Source organism: Terrapene carolina, unplaced genomic scaffold (assembly GCF_002925995.2).
Source record: "Terrapene carolina triunguis isolate 2854851 unplaced genomic scaffold, T_m_triunguis-2.0 Scaffold132, whole genome shotgun sequence".
Classification (NCBI taxonomy): domain Eukaryota; kingdom Metazoa; phylum Chordata; order Testudines; family Emydidae; genus Terrapene; species Terrapene triunguis.
This window is the reverse complement of record NW_020664483.1, coordinates 19,364,469-19,392,238: the sequence shown is the minus strand read 5'-3', so window position 1 is coordinate 19,392,238 and position 27,770 is coordinate 19,364,469. Positions and strand designations below refer to the sequence as shown.

Below are 27,770 nucleotides of genomic sequence, written 5' to 3'. Positions count from 1 at the left end.
TTGACAGAAAAACAAATTTAGTTAAATCAGCACACCTCCCTAGTGTATAGGCAGTTACACTGGTATAAAGATGTTTATTGGTATAGCTACAAATATGAATACCTTTACTAAACCTACCAGTTTAGTTAGATCCGTGCAAAAACTCTGTGTAGGCCTAAGGCCTACTTTCTGAAAAATGACTAGTGATATTTTGGCAGGGGCTCAGTTTTTGGGTGTCTTTGACACCTTCAAGAAGCCTGAGTTTCAGAGGGCAGTTGCACAGCTATTGTTTGAAATGTAAGGTCCAGGGGACCTTTTCCTTAAAGTAGTGAACAATAGGGATGATGTTCTCTAGATTTACCACATATCACCCACTCTAGTTATTTTAACATACCTTTTTCTTCTGCATTATGGGAGTTGATCCTGCAAATCCTTATTCTCACACCAAGTCCTGTTGAGTTAAATGAAACATCACTCAAGTTTAAGGATGTTCAATACTGGGTTTAATGTCAGTTTTCTTATTGGCTACCCTAGTTCCTATGACCTTTGAGGGACAACAGTCCCATTAGATTCTGAACAGAATAGGAAATCTATTTTCCACATAGCACTGACCCAGTTCTAAAAAGCTATGTGTTTTGTAGTTTAGAACAGATGGGGGAATGAGTAGTTTTAGTGATGCCTAGAGTTCCTTCTGAGTCAATGTTAATAACTTTTTATATACACTAAGCTGTCTCTTTGGGCTGAAATGTTGCAATGTATGAAACGACTTTTTTTTTTCATTGTTTGCATAGTTCCTTTCAGTAGGTTACATTTCTGATCTGACAAGTTTCTATAATAGACTAAATCCTGCTCCCTTTGTTCACACAAGCTATCACCTTAATTCAGTGATGCTACTTGAAAGAGTAAGTTTTGCCCTGATGTTATTTTTAAATTAAAAATATAATTTATTTTAGTTCCAGTTCTGCAATGTAAATTACAAACAAACACAGGCTGAAGGAGAGAAGGGTTTATTTTCTTGTTAAAGTTGCAAAACAAATTACATTAGCTTTTCAGAATTTTCTTTATATTTTATGTGATCACTTTAACTACATAGCCAATGAACATAATCGGATGGTTACATATATAGGCACCTTAGCTACCAGCTTAGTTTCATGTGCATTATACCCAGAGGTGAAAGTAAGCTTATGCGGCATACCAGTAAGAAGGTGGCCGCCGGTACACAGCCGACTGTATGGGAAGAGGCAGCTGCCCCGGGGCCTGACGATTTTAAAAGGGCCCAGGGCTCCAGCCGCTGGCACAGGAGCTCAGGGGGTCCAGCGGCAATTTAAAGGGCTGCTGGCCGCCACTGGTGTGGTAGCAGCAACGGGGAGGGCGGGCCTTTTAAATTGCTGCCGGAGCCATGGTCAGTGTGGACTGGGGAAGTCTGGCCCTGGCCTCAGCCCCAGCCCTTCGAGGGGCCCAGAGTCCCCCTCCCACACCTTGCCCAGGACCCCGGCTGCCCTGCTTACCGGTAAGTCCGTTAAGTTACTTTCACCCCTGATTATACCCCAGTGCAGATGTATTAGGGAAAGTCAGTCTTGATTCAGGATTTTTGGGAGCTCTGTAGATGCACTGAAGGGAGATTAGACCCTGTATTTTAAAATAGCCCTTACAATTTCATCATCCATCTACACTCTAGCTCTCAACTGGGTCTTCATTGCTCCCATAGCACAAGCTATATTAGGGGAATATTGGAGATAATGGTGACCAGAGTGTTTTTCTGTACTAAGACAGCATTAGCAGCTCTCTCTCTTTTTTCTGTTTTGCCTTATTAGCTTTGTAATAGACAGAAGGGGCTGTTGTGTGATATCTGCTATGTCTCTTCCTGCTGATTTTTCCCTACAGATTTTGGAATTTAGAAATCATTATCATCTAGTTCACTTCAATAGGTTCTTTCAAGAAATCAAGACAATTACACTGGGTTTCTCTTTTGTGAATTCAATTTCTTATGTTTTCCATCATTCACGTTGCCTCCTTTCTTAGTGTTAGATAATCATCTGTGTGAACAGTTATAAAGTCAACTATTGCTGGAAGCGTTTGGCTCCTCAGACCTCTCTTGACAATAGCAGAACTACGCCAACTTACAGACTCTGAGACCTGGCCCTACACTGGAAGCTGACATTGTAACACAGGTGTGCCATGCTGAAATCTGTAAGGGTAACTTTCCTGATACTAGCAGTGGGTACAGTCCACCCAATAGTTCCTCCCCCAACCACCACATAAATAGCAGTATGTCTTGCAGAATACCTGACATATTTCTGAAACACTTTAAGAAAAAGCCTCTTTAATAATTCCGAATCCTCTCAATTTCTTCCTGTATTATTCATCTCTTTTTTTGTGCTTCATAGGCGCAGAAACAGCTCTATGATGCACTCACTCAGTCTTGATTTTATCAAATATAGCAAGATGTAATTTAAGGAAGTCCTCTTAATTTCTGATTTGGGTTACAACCTGTGAGGCCATTTCACACTCACATATTAAAGTGAGGGCTTATTAATTTATACACAAGTTTTCATATGCTTCTATATACTTGAACTTCAGCTACAGTGGCAAATCTGGGCCTTGTGATTTACCACTGGTAGTGCAGACCGGACTCAAATGTTTTTGCTGACATAAAAATGACAAAAAACCATATACACTACAGCCTCACCATTCCTACTGCTGGTAGACCCATATGGGTAGTGAATTAGCTGTCTTTCTGTAAATTACCCCCTTTGTCTACTTCAGGCTAAAATTCTATCATGACTTAGAACTTTTTATCCGTCTTGCACTTTTTGTACAGGAAGTGGGATGTGGTGTAAACTGCAACTCTTTATCCTGCCACGCAAAATGTAACACAAACATATCGCCACTTTTACGGCTCTTTCACAGAGGAACTTGGATCTGCCAGTATTACACCAAAGTAGCAGCACAATAAAATAAAATTAATCAATGAACATAGTAAGTCTAGCCTAGGGATGATTAAAAAAAATTTCATTAAAACTGTTTTTCTGATGGAAAATTGAGTTTTCAACTATATGAAATTTTTCAAAAAAATTAGCTACTTTCTGTTGGAATTTTCAACTTTTGTCAAGAAAACCCCAAATATTTCTGTTCAGTAATTCCACTATGGTACATCAAAGAGTTGTAGTTCAGGCACCTCATATCCCCACTCTCCTTCGTGTTGTGGCTTCCCAAGCCAGACTACATCTCTCATGCTGCACACGGGGGCTCAGCAAGAGGGGAGACATGGAACACGTAGGCTGGTCAGGGACCCTGGCCTACAGAAGATAATAGGAGTATGAGGTACCTGAACTACAAATTCCATGAGGTACCTCCTGAATTTCTGAACTGAATTTTTGGGTATAAAGTTTTCAGCCGCCCCCCTCTGCAATAGTCAAAATCTAACCAGCACTAGTACATATATGGGGAAAATATTGTAGGCCAGATTCTGCTGCCCCTACTCATGTTGAGCAGTACCTCACTCCAGGAGTAGTCTCATTGATTTCAGAATTCCATATTAACAATATACAATTGATTTCTTATGGTCTGATCCTGACAATTCTCATTTACATGAATAGTCTTTGGCGTATTAAGGATCAGGCTTTTAGACTGCTGATCTGGGAAGTGGTACAAACATCTAGATAAGAAGATTATGCTTATGGTATCTATACAAACATGCGTCTACATTTTTTTTTCTGGTTGGGAACAAAATTAGATGATATATGGTATGTGTGGTTTGAGGGAGGGGAACTTCTCTTTTCAGTCGAAGGGTTTCAAACAGTATTCAGAAAAGCATATTTGGTATATCTCGCAAAGATCAGGGTTTGGACATCTCTCTAAATAATTTTTTTTAAAAGAAACCATTTACTGCTATTAATACATCTGCCTGTCAGAGACCCCTTTACATGGGACAGTAATTTATTTACAATAAGGCTGCAAATTAATTGAACAAGCATCAACTGATCCTGAGTTTTTAAGCCAATTAAAAAAACCTAACAGATCAACGTGATCCAAATGTTCAACAGAAATATAGGGGATAAACAAGTTATCATACGGTGCACAGTTCAACTTGTTGTCAGCTCCTGATAAGAGAGTCAAGTCACTCTTCCTCTTCCGAGCTTGAAAGACTCTAATCATTCAGGGTTGGAGGCCAATCAACATCAACAGACTAAAAGAGAAAGGGGGGTGGTGGAAAGCAAAAATCACTAGATCAGGAGAGCTGGTGTTTTAGAAGAGACTTGCCACTAGCACTTTCTGCATATTAACAAAAGAATAACTTTCATACAAAAGAGGAACAAATTCTTAAAAAGACCTGAGAAAACAGCATAGCACAAGAGAGACGGAGTGAGCGGGTACACAGTGGCATGGGGTATCTGCATTTCTCTGGTGGCCCATACATTTCTGCACAGTGTAAGACTGCATTTTGAAAAAGCCAAAAAGCTTTTAACCTTTACAGTTTACACTAGGCTTTTCCAAATGTGACCTAATGCAGTGATGCTGGTCTGAGGCTGCAGCCAGCCAGCTCTAAACTGTATTTCAGGATGATTAGGGTGAGTTAAATGTGATTAATAACTATTGTTATTGCTGATCAATACAGCAGAAACATCCAGGTATTATGGGATTGAGGACGGAGTTTGGAACTGTGGGCAGAGTTTGAGTAAAGTCCAATCACTCCCCAAATATGACTCCTCAACATGTATAGTTCATTCAAAAATTAAGATGGCTGATTTTATGTAGGTGAGATGATTAAGTCATCATTACTTCTGGTCAAAATGCACAAATCATATTTGACACATACTTTATTAGCAGCAAGTCTAACAATTAATGGGAATCTGGATTATTTTTTCCCCCGGCCTCACAGAGGCCCCATGGCCAATTCCCTTTGGGTGTAAACTTGTTGCCAGCTCTGCTCCCAAGGCAGCACATCCGTCACTAATGAAGCATCAGGCATTTGTCAAGTAGGGGTCACAAAGATGGCACATTAAACACCCTGGCTTCAAGACTGCCTAAATTAATCATACCTACTCCTTACCTAATCTACATCTTCATAAAAAGATTAGGTTCTTGGGCTAGGCTAAAATCTATTATTAGTAAAATGACTAATTATTTTCAAGTCCCCAGACATCGTTCATAGTTGTGTGCAATAATTGCACTGACACCATTCAGCATGAGAGCAATGCTTATCAACTGCAGTCTAGCATTAGTTCCTCATGTTCAGCAGTTGTCTTTGTAGGCTCCTTCTCCTCACCCATTCCCCTTTACAGGGATACAGTTAGCAAAGATAAAATCCTGATGCTGGCTGTTTCACATTAAAAAAAAAAGTATTAAACTGCAGCCATTTGTTTAAATATTAAACCCAAGCCTATGCTGTTCTCTGCAGTTAAAAAATGTTAGGAAAGCAGAATCCCGACAGTATCAATAATTTTTTACAATTATATTTCAGCAATTCCATTTGAAATTCCAGAAACCAAATAACTTATTTTAGTCCATCGTTTTCTTAAGGCACTCACTATATTTTAAAATAGATGTAGTCAGATGACAATACTGATTATGATAGTAGAATTAAACATTTGTAGCACGTGTGCAGTTCCTCAAACGTATATGGGTGAAATCCTGGCTGCACTGCAGGCCAAACTCCTACCAATTTCAATGACGCCAGGAATTCATTTGTAATTTAAAAGATTTGTAATCGGGATTCCAAACAGACGACTGTGTGTGTTTATTCTGTGACAGAGGCTTAAGAATTTAGGATCAGATAACTTAAGTCATTTTCTATTTCCTTCTTTTCTTTTTTAATGTGAAATTAGTGATCATGCCTGGTTTTTAATACTTGCAAAATCTTCCCTTCATCCTAAGATCTGGTACAGCTAGGGAGACCAGACAGCAAGTGTGAAAAATCGGGACGGGGGTGAGGGGTAATAGGAGCCTATATAAGAAAAAGCCCCAAATATTGGGACTGTCCCTATAAAATCGGGACATCTGGTCACCCTAGGTACAGCCTAGGCTTCCTCCCATACTCTGCCCTACCAATATGTCTAACTCCTGATTTGCAGGGACCATCTTTTGGTACAAGAAAAATTTAGTCATCATGCCCATTTGCTCATTTGCCATCAGGGGTAATGAGACTGTAATATGGATAGGTGTCCATTAGAAACCAAGCTGAGGCTACCAGCAAGTAGTCAGATGTTATCCAGTGTTGCATTTGAATCAGTGGCATTGATACGAACGGTTACATTTCTCTTATTTCTGATCCAGCCCCACTTCTCAGAAGTTCTGTTAAAGGGAGAGGGAATGGCATGCATAATATGCAAAGCAAAACTCCCTATTGCTAAACGACACTCCACTATGCACTGATGAACATTATAAAGCCAGAGTTTAAATAAGCACGATATATCCAGGAGACCCTTCCCCAGGTAAGCAGATCCCTGCTCCCGTAGCGAGCCCCAAAGACGTCAGTGAAGGACGTCTATGACATCATTGGATTATATGGCTCAATGATAGGGTTACCATATTTCAACAATCAAAAAAGAGGACACGGGGTGCCACCCTAGCCCCACCCCAGCCCCCTCCCACTTCCCGCCCTCCTCAGAATCCCCCTACCCCCTACCTGTCCCCTGACTGCCCTCTCCTGAGACCCCCCCCACCCTAACTGCCCCCAGGACCCCACCCCCATCTAACCCCCCCGTTCCCTGACCCTTGCCTGCCCCAACCCCTCTCTACACCCCCTTCTCCTGACAGCCCCCCCAGAGCCCCCGACCAATCTAACCCCCCCATTCCCTGTCCCTTGCCTGCCCCCCCACCAGGTCGAGGGAGAGCTGCGAGCTCCACGTGCAACCAAACACTGTGGCGCTGCTCTGCGGGGGAGGAGGGAGCGGGGGAGGGGGAGGGACTCTGGCTGCTAGAGACCCCAGTGGCTGCGAGCGGCTTTCAATCAGGCCCAGCCGTCCAATCAGCCGCGCCGCACTCTGCATGAGGGGAAGGGGGAAATCCCGGACATTTCTACTTTATTAGAAATCCCCCCTGGACGGCCATTTAAAGCTGAAAAAGCCGGACATGTCCGGGGAAACCCGGACGGCTGGTAACCCTACTCAATGATGTGTTTAAAATGTTAACGATTATTTTGTATTAACATCATATTTTGCATTAATAGCAGTAAGGATGGTTAATTAAGCCAAAGCAAGAAAGTTTATACATACAGTTTATGGGCTTGTCTACACAAGGCATAATTCCAGAATAGCTATCCTGATCAACTCCATATGTAGATGCTCTTATTTTGGAATAAAACTGCCTTATTCCAAAGGAGCTTAATCCATTTTGCAATAGTTAATCTGCTTTAAATTCATACTGTACCTTATTCTGGATTATTTTTCAGGTGTAGACAAACCCTTAAAAATGCAACTGCTTTGCAGACCTCAAGATGGGATATATTACAGGGGTGGCCAAACTTACTGACCCTCCGAGCCGCATATGACAATCTTCAGAAGTTCGAGAGCCAGGGTGCATCTGCTGGAGCTCTGGGCTTCCCCACTCCCTGCAGGACTGTCTCGGGGCTTCAGCACCCCAGCACCTGGGAGGGCTCGGGGCTGAAGCCCCACTCCTGCTGAAATCCCGAGCCCTGCCAGGCTGAATCCCCAAGACCTCCCTCTTTGCTGGGCAGAAGCCAGAAGCAATGTGGGGGGACAGGATGTGGGGTCATGTCCCCCCCCAACCCTGATTTTTGCCAAGTGTTGCTGCCCCCACTTGGTCACATGGTGCTGCCACGCCCCTCCTTGCATAGCAGCTGCTTGAGCCAGCAAGCTGGGAGCTGTGGCCGGCCGGCTGTGGGGAGAGGCAGCAGCCTTTCCCTGCAGCTCCCAGCTGTTTGCCACTGTCTCTCCAGGCAGAGCTAACACTTGGGAGCTGCAGGGAGGGGCCACTGAGGGTAAGGGGTGGGCATGATTCAAGCTGTTGGGGGGGCCAACCTTTATATTGTGCCCTCACACTCTCAGCAGGCACCAGTCATCTCTGGCAGAAGCCCCTAGCCCCACCACCATGCCGCAGGGCAGTAGTCCTAAGCTCTCCTCCCACACCAGTCTGGTAGGTGGAGAATGGGGATGCATTGGGGGGGGGAGCCGCGAGCCACACTTCAACTGTAAAAGAGCCACAGTTTGGCCACCCCGATATAGTATGAACAGTTTACCTCTACATCCAGCTCCAGAATGTCAGCAGTTCTCTTAAGTAGGAAGCCAATATTGGGTTTTGTTCTTCCAAAATCTCCATGTACAAACTCTTTAATGTAACTAGATCTTGCTTAAGGAAAAGTGAGTGTGGGCCTTGCGTGACCGGAGCTGATTAATGAAGAAAGGTGAAAAGGATATGGTGAAAAACACAAAGCAGAAATACAAAATCTATTTCTGTTCCTGATCACAATCCATGCTTGTGTTTGTTTTAAACGTGGTAGTGACATTTTACTAAATTCTAAACCTGTTACAGTAAACAGCAACAACCGATACTACATACCAATATTCAGTCATTAGAATGGTTTCATTTTAAAAATGTTATATAACTATTTCTCAGATAATAAATGAATGAGTCATACTGCTAACTTTCCTTAAACAGACTCTTAGTACCTAAGTGTTAGGCAAATATTAAAACATAAAAACAAATACATTTAACCCAGGATCTAACAAACTCGCAATTACAAATTAATTACATATCTTGAACCTCCCCCACGCCCTCCATTGCATCTAGGGAATGAAACACATTTCTCCTGATTCAATGGAAGCTGGAATAGGACTCTTGGTATGTTTATTTACGCAGTTTTGGAGGCCCATATAAGAACTAGAACCAAGAGGGTGGATTAAAAAGTGTTTTTCAGGCAAAACTGAGAATTTCTTAACACATCCACTCAGAATGCACAGCAAGTTTATAATGCTACTACCCAAATCAATCTGAAAAGTACTATTGGCTATGTCTGATACTTAACGTTAATACTGAGAGGTTTTACTTAAAAAAACAAAAACAGCTGAGTGCTTAGGGTATACTACAGATGTAGAGCCAAATGCTGCCCCTCAAACACCACTGAAGACTTCAGTGAAAATACAGGCAAAAAAACCTCAGCAATTGGCATATAACATGCACAGATCTTTATCCCAATCTAGACTATGCCAAAGGCTTGCAACACTCCATTTTTAAATTACAGATAAATAAAGGGCCTGAAATCTGTGTATATCTATACATTTGTTGCTCTCCTGTACCTTGAAAATAATTAGGGGCTTTTTTTTGTTACTAAACAAAACAATATATACCAATTGCATTTCTGAGCTTGTAACTTGTACATGTTTCAGCTCAAAGCAAACTTTAAAAAAACCCTTAAAACCCAATGTATGAACTGTTGAAAAATCAGGGGTTTATAATGCAAACAGACTACACTAGCACTTGCAAAAGAAAACACCACCTGTATGACCACGGTAACAACATACTATTTCTAAAATTTATCATGCAGTAGGTCTAAAGGATACGTCCCTGCCTGAGTTTTCAGATGCAGGCGAAAGTGATGGTCATCTATGTACTCGGATTTCATGGTGTGAATGACACGAGATCTTACAGCTAAGGGCCTTCTGTGAAGAACCCGCAGAGGTGTTTTTTGATCAATCTTTAATTCCTGTTGGAGAATTTAAAACAAATAAAGAACTGTCCAACACAGAGCACACACAAATTAACACATATATAGCTTTTTCTTTTCATATAAGACTACTTTTTAATAATATATTCTGGTAGTTGAAGGATCTTCTGAGAAGTGTTTCTTCTTTAAGTCTTCCTCCAAGTATATCAAAGAAAAAAGGGGGCAACTATCTTTTAAAGTCTTATTGGGAAGGCCTCATGCGGATACAAGCTAGTGGAACCACAAATGCAGAGGCATAATAACCTTGAAATCTCCATAGTCTCTTGCTGGAATAACTCCAGGATTTACAAACTCAATGAGAGCCTCAGGGCACTCTCAAAAAAATTAAAGGCTTTTGTCTAAACTGCATCCAACCCTCCACAAATAAGAATTAGAAAGCAGAGCTGAGACGACCAAAGATTTCATCACATATCTTTAAAGAGCTTTCCTCTACAAAAAGAGGCATTGATTTGGGAAGCATCTTTTTCTAGTATGATAAAAAAAATGTTGAGCACCAATTGTCCTCATGCATTTTAATACTTCAAGCCAAAACACACACAACTTTTGGAGTAAAGACTAAGTAACAGTAGTCTCTACTTGAGAATGCTCTTGCTACCAGACTCTTAAGGCCAATGTTCCAACACTAGAAAACCTGAACATAGAAATGGGCATTCTACCAGCCAGCATATCTCAACACAATGTGTCTCACCAACTGACACTTGGGACAGTCCATATTCCACCACTGCATTCTCTTCACTTCAGATACTTGTGTCAGACCTTTGGTTTGCATGATTTTGCACAGCCATCTGAATGTGGATTTATTTGCTGTGACTGTCCCCAAAGTGACTTTGACTGGGGCTGGACAGAACAAGCAGCTATAGCTGCTAGTTCTGCTTTAACCTCCTCCTCTGTTTTGCTCGTCTACCCTTAGCAATGTTGAGCTGGCATGAAGGTAGGGTGACCAGACAGCAAATGTGAAAAATCGGGATGGGGGTGGGGGGTAATAGGAGCCTATATAAGAAAAAGACCCAAAAATCAGGACTGTCCCTATAAAATCGGGACATCTGGTCACCCTACATGAAGGGCACTTGGGGAGAGAGATTTCCACCTCCAAAAGCACTTTGTGCTGTCTGATAATTGGCACAACATCTGCCTCCGATAGGCTAATAACTGGTCATCCTGGGTGAAGAAGAAGCACAGCATCAGTGACTGTGTGGTAGGAAAGATTAGACTTAACAGCATAAGAGGAATGGCAAATGGGAGAGTGGATACAATAAGCCCTAGAATAAAAGGGCACGAGGAACCCATGATCAATGAAACACAGTGAGAGAGAAAAAGAGAGACACATGCACTACCTACCAAGAGGTAGGTACCTATAAAAGCAAGAAAAATACAGATACCTTCATATCATCTAGAAGTGCAATATCTTCCTTCTCTATTGCTTTGTCTGTCCATATTAAGGCACTGTAGGTCTTTGTCTTTTCCTCCTCACCTTCTTTCATATGTCCAATTGCCTCTCTAAACAAAATAAATGAATCACACATAAGCATAACTACACAGCTGTATAAATGAGGATGTTTGCAGAATTCCCAAAGCATCATTCTGAAATCCCTTGCCAGAGACAGTAAATACTGACCTGGTGACAAGCTGTAAATCTCGAACTTTTATTTTGTCTGAAGAGTTATTAATTTTCTGTGATGTCAGAAAAGGAATTAGTTAGCAAAGCTGCCCTGTTACAAAAGTACATGTGCTTTATGATTTTCATGAAGTGCAAATGATTTACCTGCTGAAGTTCCTTCATTTCCATGGCAGTAAAATGTATTCTATGAGGATTCACAAGCTCAATTGCAAAGGGCCTTCCTGGCAACATGTATAGAGACATAAAACATAAAAACATGTTGTTCTAAATTAATGTTTGAATTTATGCATTAAGGTCGGAAGGTGTGAAAAATTTGTCTACTCTTATGCACACACATATGGGGTTTGAGGTTATCAGAGACATCGCCATCAAATGGAAGGAAAGAAACAAGGGACGTTTTTTGGCTACTAAACCTAAGTATTATCAGTAAGTGCAAATTACTGCTTCCCAGAAGACATCTTGTACAAGTCTGTGCTAATTAAAAAATAAAATAAGAAAAAAGTTAATTAGCTTATTTTCTGTCACCTACAGCAATGCCCAGGTGCAAGATGACGTTAAATCCAGCTCCCTCAACTAAACATCTGTTGAAATGGCTGCACTTTCTGTGCTCTGGGCCAGCGCTGATCCCAGGATATGCAATGCCTGGAATTATACCACAAATTAGCCAGCGTCTGGTACACCTCATTATTGATTTTTACTCTTTTTGCTACAGTTGTTTCATGTAGCTGAAAGCTACATTAGCATAGCTGATTAAAGGAGCTACATCCAGAAAGTGAAATGATCATCTTGAAAGAGCAACACGCATTTTTCTAACTAAAAGATGCAAAACAGAATTACATAACAGAAAACAATATATTTATTAATGTGACATTAGGGAGGTTGTGGAATCTCCATCTCTGGAGATATTTAAGAGTAGGTTAGATAAATGTCTATCAGGGATGGTCTAGACAGTATTTGGTCCTGCCATGCGGGCAGGGGACTGGACTCGATGACCTCTCGAGGTCCCTTCCAGTCCTAGAATCTATGAATCTATGACATAAATGGATTAAAATTAGGAAATGCAAGATAGAATATTTATAACAAGCTATGGATTTCTAAATGTTTGTATTTGGGCAGCCAAGAAGATTATGGTGAGGTCTATTCTCTCACACAGAGTTCTTTTTATGAAATAATGTCTGTCTGTGCCTCTAAATAAATACGTCAGTAAAATTATTGAGAGAATGTTTCAAAGTAGCATTTGTGTCACAAGCTAGTTTTCCATTTACAAACAACAAAATCTGTCTGAGTAGCTCCAAGACATCATTTTGTTCGGTTTATGCCTTTAATGAAGGGACATTCCAACCTTACCTCTGCCTAGCGTTCTCACATCCACATCTTCTCTTCCAGAGGATGAAAAATTAAAACCTTTAAAAACAAATATGAACAGAGAATGAGAGATTTTACCTTTAAATTTTTTAATCAATCTAAAGCTTTCTCAGCTTGTTTGTAGAAAAAGAAGAAAAACTGTTTAAATCGATTTTAAAATGTAGTCTGCAGTCTATTTTAACAAAACTGGAGACAGTCACTGTCTCATCCCTCAAATAGAGACTTCCTAGTTCCTCTGTCTGAGTGAGGGACATCACAACCTTGAGAAAGTTTGAAAGAGCAATTTAATCCTAAAAGGAATCCCACTCGCTGCTAATCCCTACTCCTTTTCTTACCCAGATGGAGTTAAATACCTAAAGGTTGTGATTGAACTCAATCTGAGACTCCAGCCTTTTGTTGTCCCCTCACGCTGTGACTCTTATCCTGAACACACTCATGAGTTCCCAAGATTTCAGCGAGATTCCTCACTTCTGAAGCTATTTGTCTATTAGCCATACACTTGGCCAGAAGGGGAAGGGAACTTCAGGTGTCACCTACAAGAATAGACTTATTTTTTCTCTCTCAAGATATGGTAAGGATTAGATTGGTACTTAACGTCCTACCTCTGACTCCTTCCCCAGTTAACCTGCCTCAGGAGCAGTCACACCTCCATCCCTCCAAGGAAGAACATGGAAAAAATTCACACTCTGGATATGACAGTAGCTTTGTGGAGCTGTCTCAAGAGAACCCTGGAGGCCACACAAACTGGACATCTCTCTTCATTGTGTATGGGGTTTCCTCAGCTTCCACTGCCAGGTGAGTGAGGGACAGAAGCAGTGAGGTCTACCCAGCCATCTCCATCAACCATTGGGGTACTTACTAGTTCTATCAGGTCACTAACCACATCAGCAACAGAAATGGGAAGGTGATCCCTTGCTTGAGTTCTGCAAGCTACCGGTTGGAGCAGGCCTTCATACCTTTTCTCACCATTAATGTACAAACCAGTGTGGATAGCAGCTGTAGGAGTGCTGCATGCTAAAATCAGGTGCCTCTCAGTACCTTCCCTAATAGTATGCTGTGATTACTACTTTGGGATTTACTGACATATACAACTGCGGGGGGAAAGGAATTTTGCTAATTTCGAATTAAATTTGTCCTTGTACCTAATGGTCACTATCCCTGAGTCTGGGGGCCAAGAAATGGACAATAAGCACCCTTCCCCTACAGATAAACTCCTATTTAATTGATTAGTGTTTAGACAGTTGATCTCTATGCACAGCAGAAAGGCAGTGTAACAAGACCAAGAGAAAAGGGTCAAGGTAGGTATTCTGGAACACTTGAGATAGAAGCAATTAATAAACAAGGCTTTCCAGCTGGGAGTATGAGGATCCGCAGCTCTAGAACCTGCTGCATGCACACTACCTACTAACAGCTCTGGCAGAGCATCAGTCAACAGGCTATGAGCCTTGCAGGCCCAAGCACCACAGGATGTGCTGCCCACAGAGGGCCTGATTGGCACTGCTTCCAGGGTCCCTGATGGGTCCAGGTGCAATAGTTAAGCCTGGAGGAGACACCAAGAATCTCTCTGTGCAACTAGGTGGATCCCCAGCCACCTGCTATGACAGACCCTGTTCCTTCATCTTCCTCTGATTCCTGGCTTCTGACTCTGGCTCCGACCCTTAGCTCCAGCTCAACCTGCAAGATCTGACTCCACACACTAGGCTTGACCGCTCAGGCCCCAACCATGCCTGGGAGTTAAGCCCCACTCACCACTGGATGAATACATTCACACTTACTTCACTTTCACACTGCAATAGTCAGAGGATAAGATAATAAACCAATATGTTATTAATCTTTTTAGCATTTCTTAATTGTTAAATAGTGTCTTCTGGAATGAGCATTCATTTATAAATTGTTAAGAAAGAGGTATAGGAGTTAAAACAGACTACCATACATGCTGGACCCACTGGCACTATCAGGCTCAGCTGCAGAACTATTTTAAAAGGGTAATACTAGACAAAATAAAGCAAGCATTGAATTATTTAATGATCAGGCATAACATAGGCTATGGAAGGACCAGCCTTGGCTTGCAAGGACAGCTGAGAAGGATGAGAGTGTAGTTCTCTCTCCACGTGCATTCAATTTGCCTGTCTATTGAGGCTGGTAACCCAATGGGCCAGTTGTGGGAGTTGTTTTCAGGATGTGTAAGAAAAATTAACCCAAGTACTATGAATTAGATATACAATACTGGACACTCACTATCTGCTTTAAACGCTGTCATTAGGTGCTCTGAAATCAGCTCTTCCACTGAAGACTCCAGCTTTCGCTCTCCATCTATAATCCAGGGAGTTTGTGGTAAATTCCTTGAATATTTGTTGTACCTTCCTGTCAAAAGAACAAGTATGTTACCATTAATGCATCCAACACAGTGGTTCTCAACCCCCGCGGCCGGTGGGCCACTTGCGGCCCAATCAGCACACAGCTGTGGCCCATGTGACATCCTCAGTGCCATACAGGTAGTATATATATTGTGTGGATGTGGCCAACATAACACACAGAGTGCTGTATATGCGGCCCACAATGGTAAATAGGGTAAGAACCACTGAGCTCACATAATGGACTGGCGCTTTGAGTTCTAGTGTTTCATAGCACATTTTACCTAGTCTTATGGGGGTGTTGGAAAGATAAATTCTCATGTTTGTTAATAATAATTTACATACTATGGGGAGAGCACAACAGGAAGGCTCAGGAGGAAATTAAGAATGTTCTATTCAGTGCAGGGTTTGGATGATATATGTTAAATAAAGTGGGGTCCACAACTGAAAAAACGGGGGGTAAAAGGAAATATCAAATAACTTCTCATTCACTGAATGAGGCAGGGGCCGTGTGTTAACAATAGTATATGATTATGTAATTAAAGGTTGTATACACCTGGTCCAGGGGGCCAAATTAAGGCTCCACAGCAATCTTAATTCTGGAATTTTTGAGTACTTGACTTTGTCACCTTATTGTTCTTTTTAACATAGTTTGTTGGATGTAAGTAGTGTATGTATTCCTGCATAATATCACATTTCTCTTCCTTTTTCTTTTTTTTAAATGAAATTAAATGCAAAAAACAATGCTAATACATTGTTACAGCTGATATTTTACATCTTACGGATAGGGAATTCAAATGTAGGGATTCTCCAGCAACTGTAACTCAGCAATATTGCACACCTATATTAAATCATTAAAACTAACACCATGTACTAAATACTACACAGGCACAAGGGTTCTCGAATTACAGTTGCTATGGAGATTACAATTTTGAATTTCTGATTTCTGTGCATAAATAAAACAGAGATAGGAAAACACTAGATCAGAGCTGTTCTCTCCATTCTGATAGCGGATATGTGCCAGAGAGGTCACCGTTAGAGCTGGTTAGAACATCATTTCATTAAAGCCAAAATGTTTCAGGGACGGGTTCGGTCACAGAGATCCCCTTGGGACTGTCACCTGACATGCTGGAATTACCTCTGAGCCCATTTTCCACTGCCAGCTTGGGAATCCAGAACCCTGCCTTGTTGAGCCAGACATGCTAGTCTGCTGCAACACAGACCCAGGTCTGGTCCACGCCCCCAAAGCTGCAGACTTTAACCAAAAACTGCTCAGCAAGTCACCTATCTCCAGCACCCAGATGCCCAGCTCCCAATGGGATCCAAACCCCAAATAAATCCGTTTTACTCAGTATAAAGCTTATACAGGGTAAACTCATAAATTGTCTGCCCTCTATAACACTGACAGAGAGATATGCACAGCTGTTTGTTTCCCCGGGTATTAATCATTTACTCTGGGTTTACTAATAAACAAAAGTGATTTTATTAAGTATAAAAAGTAGGATTTATGTGGTTTCAAGTAATAACAGACAGAACAAAGTAAGTTACCAAGCAAAATAAAACAAAACACGCAAGTCTAAGCCTAATACCTTTAAGAAACTGAATACATGTAAACCTCACCCTCAGAGATGTTCCAATAAGCTTCTTTCACAGACTAGACTCCTTCTTAGTCTGGGCCCAATCCTTTCCCCTGGTACAGTTCTTGTTAGTTCCAGCTCAGGTGGTAACTAGGGGATTTCTCAGGACTGGCAACCTCTTTGTCCTGCTCCACCCCCTTTTATAGCTTTGGCACAAGGCGGGAATCCTTTGTCTCTCTGGGTCCCCACCCCTTCTTCTAAATGGAAAAGCACCAGTTTTAAGATGGATTCCAGTACCAGGTGACATGGTCACATGTCCTGTGAGACCCCAAGCCTCCATTCTTCCCAGCCTGACTCATGAACACAGGAAGGCTTACAAATAAACAGAGCCATTTACAACCAATTGTCCTGGTCAACGGGAGCCATCAAGATTCCAAGCCATCATTAATGGCCCACACTTTGCGTAATTATGATCGGACTTCAGAGTAATACTTCATATTTCTAGTTTCAGATACAAGAATGATACATTCAGACAAATAGGATGAACAAACTCAGTAGATTATAAGCTTTGTTATGATACCTTACAAGAGACCTTTTGCATAAAGCATATTCCAATTACATCATATTCACACTCATAAGCATATTTCCATAAACATATGGAGTGCAACGTCACAGAGACATATCCAGGAGGGTCGGGGGAAGGAGAGAGAGAGGTGTAGAGCCTGATGATTAGGTCAACAGGAAACTCAAGCCTGGTCTACACTAGAAAATTAGGTCATTTTTACTACAACGGTCAGAAATGTGAAAAATCCACCCTCCTGAGCAGCAGTTACGCTGACCTAAGTTCCCAAGTAGACAGTGCTAGGTTGACAGAGGAATTCTTCCGTTGACCGATGTACCACCTCTTGGGGAGATGGATTAACTACATCAATGGGAGAATCCCTCCTGGCACGACAGGTAGTGTCCACACTGAATCATAGAATCATAGAATATCAGGGTTGGAAGGGACCTCAGGAGGTCATCTAGTCTAACCCCCTACTCAAAGCAGGACCAATTCCCAATTAAATCATCCCAGCCAGGGCTTTGTCAAGCCTAACCTTAAAAACCTCTAAGGAAGGAGATTCCACCACCTCCCTAGGTAACTCATTCCAGTGCTTCACCACCCTCCTAGTGAAAAAGTTTTTCCTAATATCCAACCTAAACCTCCCCCACTGCAACTTGAGACTATTACTCCTTGTTCCGTCATCAGGTATCACTGAGAACAGTCTAGATCAGGGGTCGGCAACCTTTCAGAAGTTGTGTGCCGAGTCTTCATTTATTCACTTTAATTTAAGGTTTCGCGTGCCGGTAATACATTTTAACATTTTTAGAAGGTCTCTTTCTCTAAGTCTATAATATATAACTAAACTGTTGTTGTATGTAAAGTAAATAAGGTTTTTAAAATGTTTAAGAAACTTCATTTCAAATTAAATTAAAATGCAGAGCCCCCGGACCTGTGGCCAGGACCCGGGCAGTGAGAGTGCCACTGAAAATCAGCTCGCGTGCCGGTGGCACGCGTGCCATAGGTTGCCTACCCCTGGTCTAGATCCATCCTCTTTGGAACCCCCTTTCAGGTAGTTGAAGCAGCTATCAAATCCCCCCTCATTCTTCTCTTCTGCAGACTAAGCGCTACAGTGGTGCAGTTTGTACCGTTTTAAGTGAGACAAGCCCCCACGTTCAATCCCTAGGCCTCATTCAGAGTGATTTGGGATGAAAAACTTTGCCCTGAATCAGGAAGAGCAGGGACTTGAACCTGAGTCTCTCACGTCCCAGTACTCTAAACACCTACCCACATGTCATTTCCCAAATCACACAGCTCAGGTTTCAATCAGAAAACATACATTTCAACACAATTCCATTTTCATGAAAACATTCGGAAGGTTTTAGTTTTGTTTCAATGTGGAACAAGGCTGAATTTAGATACTTCAAAAGCTGCCATAAAACAGAATTGTCTTCCTCTGATCTGCTCTAGTCACAGCCTCATGTTATCGCATGTTAATACAACACCTCCCACAGAACATAAGGAATGCTTCAATCAAGGAACAATCCTGAACTGGCTGGGAGATGGAACTGGGTTATCTAAAAGGACTTTTCCATCTCTCACTTCTATGAGAAATAAGAGTGTGTGTCATGGCAAGAACTGATTTATGAAGAATTGCAGGGTGCAAAAACCCTATTTTAATATAAAGTTAGAGAGACTTCTTCAAACTGAAATCTAGTTTATTAAAAACATAAGAGTTCAAAGCAGTTATAGGTACACCACCTTCCTCTCATCCCCTGGTCAGCTTTTATGATTTTACTATCACATTTTCCTGTTTTTAAAAATGTTCCTCCCTCCCCCCCTTGCTCTGTGAAAAACCCCACACAAACAAATGAGGAAACTGACTAATACTGCTTCTGTTGGGCAAACTGTGAAATGAATATGCACAAAGCATTGTCAAATGCACAAAGTAATCAAAATGTTAAGAGAGAGAAATACTACATCTCTCTCAATTTTAATAAACTTAGGTGTTACTTGTAACAATAGTAGGCTAAAGCCAAGCCAGATAGACACAATTTTCAATTTGACAGTTTCCTCTTAATATTGCAAATTTTTACTAAGAGTCAGGAAATGCAAAAGTGAAGGTCCTGAAAACATCATCAACTCTCATACACTCCACTCACTGGGTCAGATTCTGATTGTCATTTACACTGCTGTAAAACAAGAGTAACACCACTATAGTCAACAGACTTTGCTCTATTCTGGATTTACACTAGCCTAAACTGAGAACAGAATCCTGCACATTGTATAGTACTGGATTTATATAACAAATAAACAGGGATGCGTATCCAAGGCTGTAGATGCCCCTGCCATAAGTTATTAAAACAATATGAGATCACCTGCAGAACACCAAGCCCCTCTTTCCTCCATGTCATAGTTCAGGGCAACTGCACCTATATTTCCCCTCACTGGTCCAGCAAAGCCACCCACTCTCAGGCTTCCAGCTGTCCAGCCGTAGCCTTTCTTGGGTGGAGATCCGCATCTCAGTCCCTTCTGACTGGGGTATTTCCAGGCTGCATAGTTCCCTGCCTTCATTGTGTTATCCCCAACAGAGACAGGCTGCCCAAGCAGAACCTGACTGTTTTCTCTTCAGAGATGGTTAACAAGTGTAACTGCTGCAGTTATAAGGTATCACACAGGTTTCTATGCAAGACTGTATTATTCTTAAGGTAAAAGCACTACAGAGAAAACATATTAAAAACAATAAAAGAACCTACATGCATACTAATAAGCTTACAAGGAACCCCAATCCTAACATGGATTCTGCCAGGAGCAGTCCTTCAAATCTCCATCCAAGGGGAGTCCTTGTGGTTATAAGTTCATCATAGCTTCAGCTCAGACTAAGCACCCAGTGGTATGAGGCCCCAGTAGACCCAGTCTTTCCAAGCCTAAACTAAGGATTGCGGCCCTTCATGTACCAGGGTCTCCTGTCCATTTGCTGAATCAGGAAGAAGGCCTTGAGCCAGTTTAAAACCAGGCTATTTATCCAAAAATCATTTGTTTGTCTCTTAGTCCCTGGAGAATCCAGTTTGAACTAGCATATGCATACCTCTCCAGGGGGGTGGCTTCAAAGGGCTGATAATGGAGGAACTACATTAGCATTCCCCTTCTAGTAAACAAGGTATATGTAATTCCACAACACATACACATTTGCATTTTTAATACAATGACTCCCCAAAGGTATTAAACCTAATTCAATAAGGTTTAACTTCATTCAATAAAGTTTATTCAGGATATTGCAGGAAACTGACAGTCTGTCACACTCCACACACATGGATTTTCTCAAAGGCCCACCTTTGCAGCAGCCAGTGAAAATATATGTATGTGTTTTGCAGCAAACACATATTTGAAGGCCAACAGACTTGGGCTATTTTGATCCCATTAAAATAAATATTTCGCAGCCCAATTAATAAATTAAAATATTACATATATGCAGTATGGAAGTGCTAGCTGGCCATGAGAATGTTAACTTTTCCATTTTAATATTTTATTTTATATCCTTTTTTTCCCCCCTTTAAATGATCAACCTATAATACTTTTAGTTCTGTATTCTGATAATGATTATAATGCAATCTCATGCTTCAAGGCTTCAACCAGTCACCTATGGGGCTCAGGAAGGAAGGGGGTATATGGATCACCTGCTAGGATCATCTGGATCTATCTCACCTAATTGATTCCCTGCTATTGCAGGGGCCTCAGGTATTGGCAGCACCTCAATCTCTCCAGTTCTCTGTCTTTAGTCTCCTGAGGACTAAAATGCTTTCATTTAACTAACGTCACTGGGCTCAACATAGGGGTATCTGGGTGACGTTTACTGGCCTATGATATGAAGAAGGTCAGACTAGATCAGTGGTTTTCAAACTGCGAGTTGCGACCCAGTACTAGGTCGCTGAATGTAAGGCACTGGGTCGCGGCGGTTCTGGTCAGCACCACCGACTAGGTCATTAAAAGTCCTGTCGGCAGTGCTGCCCGGCTAAGGCAGGCTAGTTCCTACCTGTTCTGACACCGCACTGTGCCCCGGAAGAGGCCAGCAGCAGATCCAGGTCCTAGGTGGGGGGGGCCACAGGGTTCTGCGCGCTGCCCCTGCCCCGAGCACCAGCTCCGCATTGCCAATGGGAGCTGGGAGGGGCGGTGCCTGCAGGTGAGAGCTTAGAAGCCAGACCTGCTGCTGGCCGTTTCCGGGGTGCAGCACGGTCCACAGTGCCAGGACAAGCAGGAAGCCTGCCTTAGCATCCCCGCTGCGCCGCTGACCAGGAGCCGCCTGAGATAACCCCGTGCCCCAACCCTGTGTCCCAATATCCTGCCCCAGCCCTGCACCCCAAACCCCTTATCCCCACCCCCACCCAGAGCCTGCATTCTCAGTCCAGAGCCCTGACCCCCTCCCGCATCCCAACCCCCTGCCCCAGACCTGAGCCCCCTCCAAACCCTGAGCCCCCTCCTGCAGCCCAAACCCCTCATCCCCGGCCCCACCCCATAGCCTGCACCCCTAGCCCAGAGCCCTGACCCCCTCCCACACCCCAGCCCCTGTCCCAATCCAGAGCCCCCTCCCACACCCTGAACCCCTCCTTCCTAGCCCCACCCTGCAGCCCTCACCCCCCAACACCCTAACCCTCTGCCCCAGCCCTGAGCCCCTCCCACACCCCATACCCCTTATCCCCAGCTCCATTGGGTCACAGGCATCAACAATTTTCTTCAACTGGGTCGCCAGAAAAAAAGTTTGAAAACCACTGGACTAGGTGATCTAATGGTCTCTTCTGGCCTTAAACGCTATGAAACTATGAAAGGCAAGTTAAAAGTAATCTCTTTTCCTCTCTAGAGAAGTTCATTAGAACTTTACTCTTGCATATCTGTTTTCTTTTTCCCTATGCTTAATAACAAGAGTAATAATAAATAGCAGGAGTCCATTTGGTTACATAGTAGGGACTGTACGGCATATTTTAAAGAAAATAACAGCAAGAGAAATATTTTACCAGCCACAAAAATTGCACCATTAGTGCACTGAATTTCCAGAGCTGCACAGATATTCTTTGGTGAACTTGGGGGACATGGAAAATGCCTGAATAAAAAAAGAGAGAGATTAAAAGACAAGCAATTTCAAAACATGATGCTGAATCATTGTAGCAAAAATTAATCCATGCAGTTGTTTCCATGTAAACAAAGTATGACTACAATGTAGCCTCCCTATTCATATTAAAAACTGCAAGATCCCTTGCGAATCATTAAGGGAAGAAACATGAAACACATTGAGCATAATACATTGCAGAATGTACTTTGTTAATTTATTTTGTCCACTGATGTTATAACTGTATGTATACTTCAAAGTATATTAGCAAAATGTATTGTTGTACGTTTTACAGAAATAATGAAATTCTTAATACTGTACAGAACCTAGCTACATCATCTGCTATTAAATCTTTGCTAGGAGGTGGGGAAAAGACCAATGATTTCTGTGCAGTTCAGCAAAGTGCATATTAGAAAGTTTCTGCTACCATGTTGCCACCTCATAATTTTATTGTGAGTCTCAAAATATTTGGTATTCTTCTTAAAGTCCCAGCTCCCAGAGTCATGGAATTATGTGAGAATCTTAGCATCATTTTTAAAATAAGTAATCTTCACTGTTTCAGGGAAAAGCTTGAAAGTACGAACTCTCAGGCTCAAAAGCCAGAAGTCAAATAAAAAACTTAAAATATATTTTTTAAAATCTCTTGATTTTTTGGGACTGACTCATGATTTTCAAATAGCCCGGGTTGGCAATATTGCTACTATACTATATTTTCAGTTTTAAGCATTCCAAGCACAGAGGACATAGTAATTTACTGCTGGTACAACAGGGGAGCAGCGATGGAATTGTGGCAGTTTGACTATGCAGTAATAATCTAAGGTTGTGCCCTTGTGGTACAATCTAGTCCTAAATTTGCCAATCATAAAATAATCTGGGGGAGGGGGGAACTGTTTTCATCATGTTCACTTTTCAATTCTTTGTGATCTAATTGAAGCATTGTGAGATTATTTCTTAAAAGATAACGATGACACATTCTAATGTCATCAAAAGACATGCAAATGCAACATTTCCTAACCAATACATACATATGATTACATATATCAGTAGATTTTTAACAATTAACGATACTTGTGTATTTCCCTCTAACATTTTCCTCCCCATCTTGATTCTGTACAGAAGCAGCCCAATACTAAGAAACACACAATTTCAATGTATACTTACTTACGGAAATCCTCTTCTTTTATCTTGTCCAAAGCCTTTATAATTGCCATTCTTGTGAAAACAGACTGTAGAGTGAAATGAAAAATAAAATATCTGAGTCAAGGAAATATGAGAGGCTGAAGAAAGGATGTGGGTAGGGTAATTACATCATTTTGCCATATGAGAAAAAAAAGAACTCAAATACTCTTACCAATATAGATTGGTTTTTTATACCTAAAGTTTAATTATCCTATATTCCTATGCCTGACAATGTTTCCAATATCAGCATGTGCTGACACCCTACTAATCATGATTGTTGTTCTTTAACAATACACGCTGGTCAGTATGTCTCTGATCTTGCCAATACTTACGCACATGAGTAACTTGACTTGTGTATGTAAAGCTACTCAACATTGGCATCTGCAGGATTGAGGCCTAAACATTTTTAAAGTGTATGTGTAAGCATTGAAAACTCGTATTAAAATCAATGGGACTTAGGCTCTTTTCTTTTACCCCATCTCTTTGATTCTAGAAGATATTCAAAAAATATAATTACTTGTTCTATCTCATTCTATGGTTTATATTCAACTTCCTATAAATTGAAATACTGGCGTTTGGGACAGGTAGCGTGGAAAATATCGACAAAATATGTTCCCTTCCACAAATCATTTCACAACAAAACATAACTTTTCCCCAAAAATATTTAATGTCTGTTTGTTTTTATAAATCTGGGATAGGATTTTCAAAAGTGCCTAAGTGACTAGGAGCACAAGTCTCATGACTTTCAATAGGACTTGTGGTCTTAAGTCATTTAGATGGTTTTGAAAAATCCCATCCCAGATCCTTCAAAGGTTCAGGGATACATAATAGCTAGTTCAGTCCCTCCATAAGCTGAAGGAGCTGCCAGATACATCTCTAACAACTTTCTACATTTTAGATTATATGAAAAAATATGTAAAAGCAAAAAAAAAGGTCAGTGGGACTGGAGGGTTCAGGCCAAAATTTTCAAAAGTAAGAGCCTAAAATTAGACTTGTAAGGCCATATTTAGGCACCTAAATTAATGAAGTCGTTTTTAAAAGGGCTGAGCATCCACCCGCGCCTATTTATCTCACTGGGAGCTGCTGAGTGCTCAACACTTCTGTAAATAAGGCTACAAATTTAGGCATCTATATATGGGCTTTCGAGTCTATTTTTAGGCTCCAACTTTTGAAAATCTTGGCCCCAGTGTACACTTAATAATAGTAGCAAATGTTATAGATCAATATGTACTGTTGACAATGGATAGTAGAAAGTGATGTTATGTATGGAAGACTAAATATGATTGGGCTAACGTATGTCTCAGATTTTCCATGGTGGAAAGGACTTTTAAGAGAGAAAACAAACCCTTATGAAACAATTACAGTCTACTGCTAAGGAAAAATATATACAACTTGCCATTTAAGTACATGCCCAGGACACATTCCTCAGTTTAATTTCTTTGAAAACAGAACTCCACTTGGATTTACCACCAACAAAGTGATATTCCTGGGTGCCTGCTCTGAACACCGTCAGATGTGCACAGCACAAGACAAGGTAGGTGACTCATGAGCCATGAACATGTGCCTACTGGGGATTTGTGCACACACATCTGGTAGTGAGGAAAGATATCCAGCAGGTATGGTGCTAGCCTGGGTTCAATTCCCTGCTCTGCCAAAGGCTTCCTGTGTGATCTTGGATAAGTCACTTAGTCTCTCTATGGCCATGTCTACGCTGGTGGTGGCATTTAAGATATGGGTAGCTACCATAGGTAGTCATTGTGGAGAAACTAAATGAATTCTTTGCTTCAGTCTTCACGGCTGAGGATGTTAGGGTGATTCCCAAACCTGAGCCGGCTTTTGTAGGTGACAAATCTGAGGAACTGTCACAGATTGAAGTGTCATGAGAGAAGGCTTTGGAATTAATTGATAAACTTAAAATTAACAAGGCACCAGGACCAGATGGCATTCACCCAAGAGTTCTGAAAGAACTCAAATGTGAAATTCCGGAACTATTAACTAGGGTTTGTAACCTGTCCTTTAAATCGGCTTCTGTACCCAATGACTGGAAGATAGCTAATGTAACACCAATATTTTAAAAGGGCTCTAGAGGTGATCCCGGCAATTACAGACTGGTAAGTCTAACGTTGGTACCGGGCAAATTAGTTGAAACAATAGTAAAGAATAAAATTGTCAGACACATAGAAGAACATAAATTGTTGGGCAGAAGTCAACATGGTTTCTGTAAAGGGAAATCGTGTCTTACTAATCTATTAGAGTTCTTTGAAGGGGTCAACAAACATGTGGCCAAGGGGGATCCAGTGGACATAGTGTACTTAGATTTCCAGAAAACCTTTGACAAGGTCCCTCACCAAAGGCTCTTACGTAAATTAAGTTGTCATGGGATAAAAGGGAAGGTCCTTTCATGGATTGAGAACTGGTTAAAAGACCGGGAACAAAGGGTAGGAATTAATGGTAAATTCTCAGAATGGAGAGGGGTAACTAGTGGTGTTCCACAAGGGTCAGTCCTCGGACCAATCCTATTCAACTTATTTATAAATGATCTGGAGAAAGGGGTAAAAAGTGAGGTGGCAAAGTTTGCAAATGATACTAAACTGCTCAAGATAGTTAAGACCAAAGCAGACTGTGAAGAACTTCAAAAAGATCTCACAAAACTAAGTGATTGGGCAACAAAATGGCAAATTAAATTTAATGTGGATAAATATAAAGTAATGCACATTGGAAAAAATAACCCCAACTATACATACAATATGATGGGGGCTAATTTAGCTACAACAAGTCAGGAAAAAGATCTTGGAGTCATCGTGGATAGTTCTCTGAAGATGTCCACGCAGTGTGCAGAAGCGGTCAAAAAAGCAAACAGGATGTTAGGGATCATTAGAAAGGGGATAGAGAATAAGACTGAGAATATATTATTGCCCTTAGATAAATCGATGGTACGCCCACATCTCAAATACTGCGTACAGATGTGGTCTCCTCATCTCAAAAAAGATATACTGGCACTAGAAAAGGTTCAGAAAAGGGCAACTAAAATGATTAGGGGTTTGGAACGGGTCCCATATGAGGAGAGATTAAGGAGGCTAGGACTCTTCAGCTTGGAAAAGAGGAGACTAAAGGGGGATATGATAGAGGTATATAAAATCATGAGTGATGTGGAGAAAGTGGATAAGGAAAAGTTATTTACTTATTCCCATAATACAAGAACTAGGGGTCACCATATGAAATTAATAGGCAGCAGGTTTAAAACAAATACAAGGAAGTTCTTCTTCACACAGCGCACAGTCAACTTGTGGAACTCCTTACCTGAGGAGGTTGTGAAGGCTAGGACTATAACAGCGTTTAAAAGAGAACTGGATAAATTCATGGAGGTTACGTCCATTAATGGCTATTAGCCATGATGGGTAAGGAATGGCGTCCCTAGACTCTGCTTGTCAGAGGGTGGAGATGGATGGCAGGAGAGAGATCACTTGATCATTACCTGTTTGGTTCACTCCCTCTGGGGCACCTGGCATTGGCCACTGTCAGTAGACAGGATACTGGGCTGGATGGACCTTTGGTTTGACCCAGTACGGCCATTCTCATGTACCTGCTGCAGTGAAAAGGATGTGTTCACACTGTGGTATGTGGCTACATGTGGCAGTGAAAGGCTCTGGCGGGGGGAGGCAGTGGAGGAAAGCTCCAGAATCAGGAAGCCACTGAAACCTTTCCACACTGCCTTCTCTCTGACAGGGCCTTTCCCCACTGCTGGAATCTTTCACTGCGGTGGGAAAGGCTCCGGGAACAGGAAGGCAATGGGACACCACACTGCTAAAAATAGCAGTGGAGATGTGGGAGGCACTGCGTGGGCCTGTGGAGAACCATGTAGGGTACACAGCCTAAGGTTCTGGTGTGTCTTTACTCACCTAAGCCATGCCTCTCTGTCTGCACTCTATTTATACCTGTGCAGGGGGGTATGCAGTGTATGTACTCTACACACCATGGTAAGTATAGGCATAGAGAACTGAGATATAGGCTGTGTGTAAAGTGAGGATAACAGCACTCCTCTACCTCACAGAGGTGCTGTGAGGATAAATGTATTAAAGCTTGTGAGGCACTCCCATAGTAGGATGATAGAAGGCATATAAGTATCTTAGATAGATTTGTACTTAACAGACATCTTAATATATTCTGTACAAATGTACATTTATAGGTGATGAACAAATAAGACTGGCAAATTTAATTTACTTCAGAAATGTATGCTGAATCCCCTTCTCTCCAGGTGCATAGTAGTTATCTGCCTATGTACTTTCAATATGCTCATCTCCATGGTATCTAGGCTCAGTCAGCACATAAACACCTATCTAAACATGAAACTTTCCCACTGTTTCTAGCTCC

The 27,770-nt window shown here is 41.6% G+C and overlaps 1 protein-coding gene across 1 annotated transcript in view; it reads right to left on the bottom strand.

The window, feature by feature from the left end:
- Positions 1-970: 970 nt before the first annotated feature.
- PUS10 (pseudouridine synthase 10) overlaps positions 971-27,770 on the bottom strand; it is a 78,003-nt gene continuing 51,203 nt past the window's right edge. The window contains exons 8-17 of the mRNA XM_026653145.2: positions 23,382-23,446; positions 22,129-22,214; positions 14,886-15,011; positions 12,630-12,686; positions 11,427-11,503; positions 11,280-11,335; positions 11,044-11,161; positions 9,501-9,643; positions 8,180-8,279; positions 971-4,168 (exon numbers count right to left, since the gene is read on the bottom strand). Of these exons, the coding sequence (XP_026508930.1) occupies positions 4,130-4,168; positions 8,180-8,279; positions 9,501-9,643; positions 11,044-11,161; positions 11,280-11,335; positions 11,427-11,503; positions 12,630-12,686; positions 14,886-15,011; positions 22,129-22,214; positions 23,382-23,446 (867 nt within the window). The 3' untranslated portion in view covers positions 971-4,129. The remainder of the gene's footprint in view (positions 4,169-8,179; positions 8,280-9,500; positions 9,644-11,043; positions 11,162-11,279; positions 11,336-11,426; positions 11,504-12,629; positions 12,687-14,885; positions 15,012-22,128; positions 22,215-23,381; positions 23,447-27,770) is intronic.